At 43.4% G+C, this 3,098-nt stretch overlaps 1 protein-coding gene across 3 annotated transcripts; it reads right to left on the reverse strand.

Annotated features, from left to right (window-relative positions):
- Positions 1–790: 790 nt before the first annotated feature.
- LOC147633377 (small ribosomal subunit protein eS10z-like) lies at positions 791–2,826 on the reverse strand. Of its 3 annotated transcripts, XM_086806438.1 has the most exons (6): positions 2,718–2,761; positions 2,404–2,489; positions 2,229–2,277; positions 1,812–2,091; positions 1,236–1,368; positions 791–1,158 (listed from the first exon to the last, which is right to left on the reverse strand). In XM_086806438.1, exons 2-6 carry the CDS (start codon positions 2,446–2,448, stop codon positions 1,078–1,080), a joined length of 588 nt encoding a protein of 195 aa, XP_086662564.1. In that variant the 5' UTR covers positions 2,449–2,489; positions 2,718–2,761; the 3' UTR covers positions 791–1,077. The 3 variants fall into 3 exon arrangements, with proteins under 3 accessions (XP_086662564.1, XP_086662566.1, XP_086662565.1); XM_086806440.1 differs by lacking the exon at positions 2,404–2,489 and having other exon boundaries at positions 2,718–2,826; XM_086806439.1 differs by lacking the exon at positions 2,718–2,761.
- Positions 2,827–3,098: the final 272 nt, after the last annotated feature.

Raw genomic sequence — 3,098 nt, forward strand, 5'->3', positions numbered from 1 at the left:
CCCACTTTCTACATTTGCAACACAAGATAGACATGGTTAAACATTATGATAATTCCTATGGGATGGAACTTTGGTTCTATTCCAGGTGGTATTAGGTCTTACTCTATATCGCCTGGCTCAGATCATCAAGCTAGGACAAGGGGGCTCCCAGCTATTGCTAGTTGCCTCCACCTGCAGAATGGCCCCCCAGTGGCCATTTTACAGTCCAGAATGGCTGCCAGAGTAGGCAAACAAGAAAGGAAGAGGCTGTCGCATTCCTTACTAGTTGATATTACTTCCCATAGCAATTCCTTCCAGAATTCCTTAACCCTGCAGTAAGCCATCCCCATCCACTGACAGCAAAAAGTTGTTACTGGAATTGCTGCCAAGGTACAATTAGGCCAACCCGAAGAGAAATGACCACAGCATTCCTTACTAGATCTTGGTGCTACCTTAGCAGCTCCTTTCGAGATTTCTCCCTACACTGATTGGGAAGGGATTTCAAACAAAAAGCACATAAAATATACTACTATTAAACGCACTCCTACCAGCCCCTTGACAATCTGAATTCTCACTAGTTTGCAAGCAAACCCGCTTCTGAACTTCCCAGGTCACCTTGGATTGCGCCATCCTTCGCTTAACCCTCACAAAAAAGTGAACATGCATTTATGCATCAATCAACCAAAACGAACTGCAAGAAGCCCAAGAAAAACAAAGTTGACAAGTAAAAAACATTCAAGCTGGCCCAAATTTGTGACCTTATAAAACAAAATTGACAAGTAATGACAATGGCCCAGATTTAAAACTCAAATTATTTAACACCAACACTAATGACATTACCTGTGCAAGAATCAACATTACCTCCACAAGTGAAAACCAGAACAGCTATTTCCTTGGAAAGAGATCAGCGCCTTTGAATAAAAGAGCATGCAATATGGTACTCACCATCGCCATAGAGTATGCCAATAGATAATGCACCAGAGAGTACAGACACGTCTTTTTTTCAAGTTGAAAGCACTCAAGCCCCGAGATCAAAATAGTTGGGGAGAAAAACTGATGTTGTAGCTCATTGCAGAAGACTCTTTGCTACAAAAACCATCACTCGGGAAGTGCAGGAGGAGCAGCCCCAAAGCCCCCTCCACCTCGACCAAAACCTGGTCTGCCTCCAGCTCCAGGCCCCTGAAAACCCAGCATAAACGATTGTTAAGACCTGACCATACTAAGCTTGAAGTCTAAAAACTTGAAATGTATCATACCCTAAATGAGGGTTGGAAACCCTCTGGTGCACCCCCCTTATCACCAAAACCACCGGGACCACGGGGCGGTCCTCCACGATAACCGTCTCGGTCTCCAAACCTTGGCCTGTCACCTTCAAAACGAGGAGGACCTCTGTCCAACAACCGGACAGCTTAGATCTAAATGATTATGATTAAAAGCACAACTGAACACAGTGACAATACCCTCAAGCATCATTGAGACAAGGACAACGTAGTACACCCATCACCCCATGCACTTTCCACCTTTATGTGTGTGAAGATAACAACTAAAAGTTTAGAAAATGTGTAAGTTCAGGATATACTCAAGTGTAAGAGCCTTCCCCAATCACAATGCATACCCATTTGACAAGATGAAACCAGACATAGCAGGGACTCCCTACCCCTCAAAAAAAAAAAGAACAAATGCTATATAGCTATATACCCAAGCCTATCACCAGGGGGACCATCCATTGGACAGATAGGGGGGCTGTATGTACACATTTGACAAAATGACACTAAACATGGCAGGGGCGCCTACCCTCGAAAAGAAAAAACAAACGCTGTTCAGCTATATACCTGGGCCTATCACCAGGGGGACCACCCATTGGTCTGCCAGGAGGCCTGGTAGACTTCTTCAAGGTGGCAGGTACAATTTCTGAAGGAAGGTTGAGATAAGTCCTCAGGTATTCAATCCCATCATTCGTCAGGTACCAGTAATAGTGCATCCAGGCAAAATTCTCCTTGACATACTCCTTTGATTTGAAGCTCTGCATCAGCTTGATAACTTGCAGATTGGGTACATCAATGTCCGGATGCTTTGGCAGGTTATAGTCCTTCTTGGCATAAAGCACTCCCTCTGGATTATATCAAGCACATGTAAAGGCATCATTATCAAAATCAACATCAGCTAGGCAAACGTAAAATCCACATAATGTTCACGTAATCACATAAGTTTGTGAAATCCACATCAGCTAGTAGAAACCCCATCAGGACCTTTGAAGAGATACTTGTAGACCTCCACCCGGTTCTTCTTAGGGATCAACTGCCAAACGCAAACTGGATGTCAGGCGTGTCAAACAATAAGGGCTAGACACAAGTCTACGACGCTATTGTAAAGGGCTGCTAGACATGCAGGACAGCTTGAACAGCATATACAATTCAACACTACCAGAAAGAGGGCTACAAACCCTAGCAGAAGGGCATTCCAGGCCATAGATCCAAAATTCCTTACGCAATCCCTTGATAGAGGGAGCCCTACAAAGACTTTTAAGAATCCAAACGCTAGAACAGACGCTTGGAATAAATCCTAACGCAGATTCTGTCAAGAAAACTAAATCCTGAAGGAAGACACAGAAACGGACAAAACAATTGAGCGATAAACCCTACGCGACCCAATCAGCGAGCGAAACCCTAACCAATGTATTGGATTAGAGAGCAAGATCGCATACATTGAAGAACAGAGACATTAGAGATGATCCTTACCATGGTGGAGAACAATGGCCGACCTGCAACTACACAGCACAGCTCCTCGCACAAGAAGGAAAGAGGGGAGGACGGATGCTTCACTCGCTTAAACCCTAAATTGTTTAAAAATGACGTGGAATTTCTGAGTTATTGCACTACTTGGAAGCCAATCATAGCTTTAGGTGGTTTCAGCAACTTCATATCTTTTTCAAGCATTAATCATTACATACTAAAATAAAACCTTTAAAAAACACTATTCTTGAAGAATTCACAGGAATATGTCTCAAGGGCCATCTCCACGTCTTGACTGAGATAAAGGGATGTACATGGAATGTTAAAGGCATCAAGGATTTTTAAAAAAATGTAACTTTTTGGGGTCTAGTGAAAGAATGGAAGCTG

This window comes from Cibotium barometz, chromosome 12 (genome assembly GCF_041138505.1).
Source record: "Cibotium barometz isolate CiBa-2024 chromosome 12, ASM4113850v1, whole genome shotgun sequence".
Classification (NCBI taxonomy): domain Eukaryota; kingdom Viridiplantae; phylum Streptophyta; class Polypodiopsida; order Cyatheales; family Cibotiaceae; genus Cibotium; species Cibotium barometz.

What these genes read in the sequence shown, in the direction of transcription:
- LOC147633377 (XM_086806438.1), bottom strand. Translation starts at nt 2,448, where the DNA reads ATGGCCTGGAATGCCCTTCTGCTAGGGTTTGTAGCCCTCTTTCTG. An exon ending in GGTTTGTAGCCCTCTTTCTG is followed by an intron (nt 2,278 to 2,403) that starts GTAGTGTTGAAT and finishes TGCGTTTGGCAG; the next exon opens with TTGATCCCTAAGAAGAACCG. An exon ending in GTTTCCAACCCTCATTTAGG is followed by an intron (nt 1,159 to 1,235) that starts GTATGATACATT and finishes CTGGGTTTTCAG; the next exon opens with GGGCCTGGAGCTGGAGGCAG.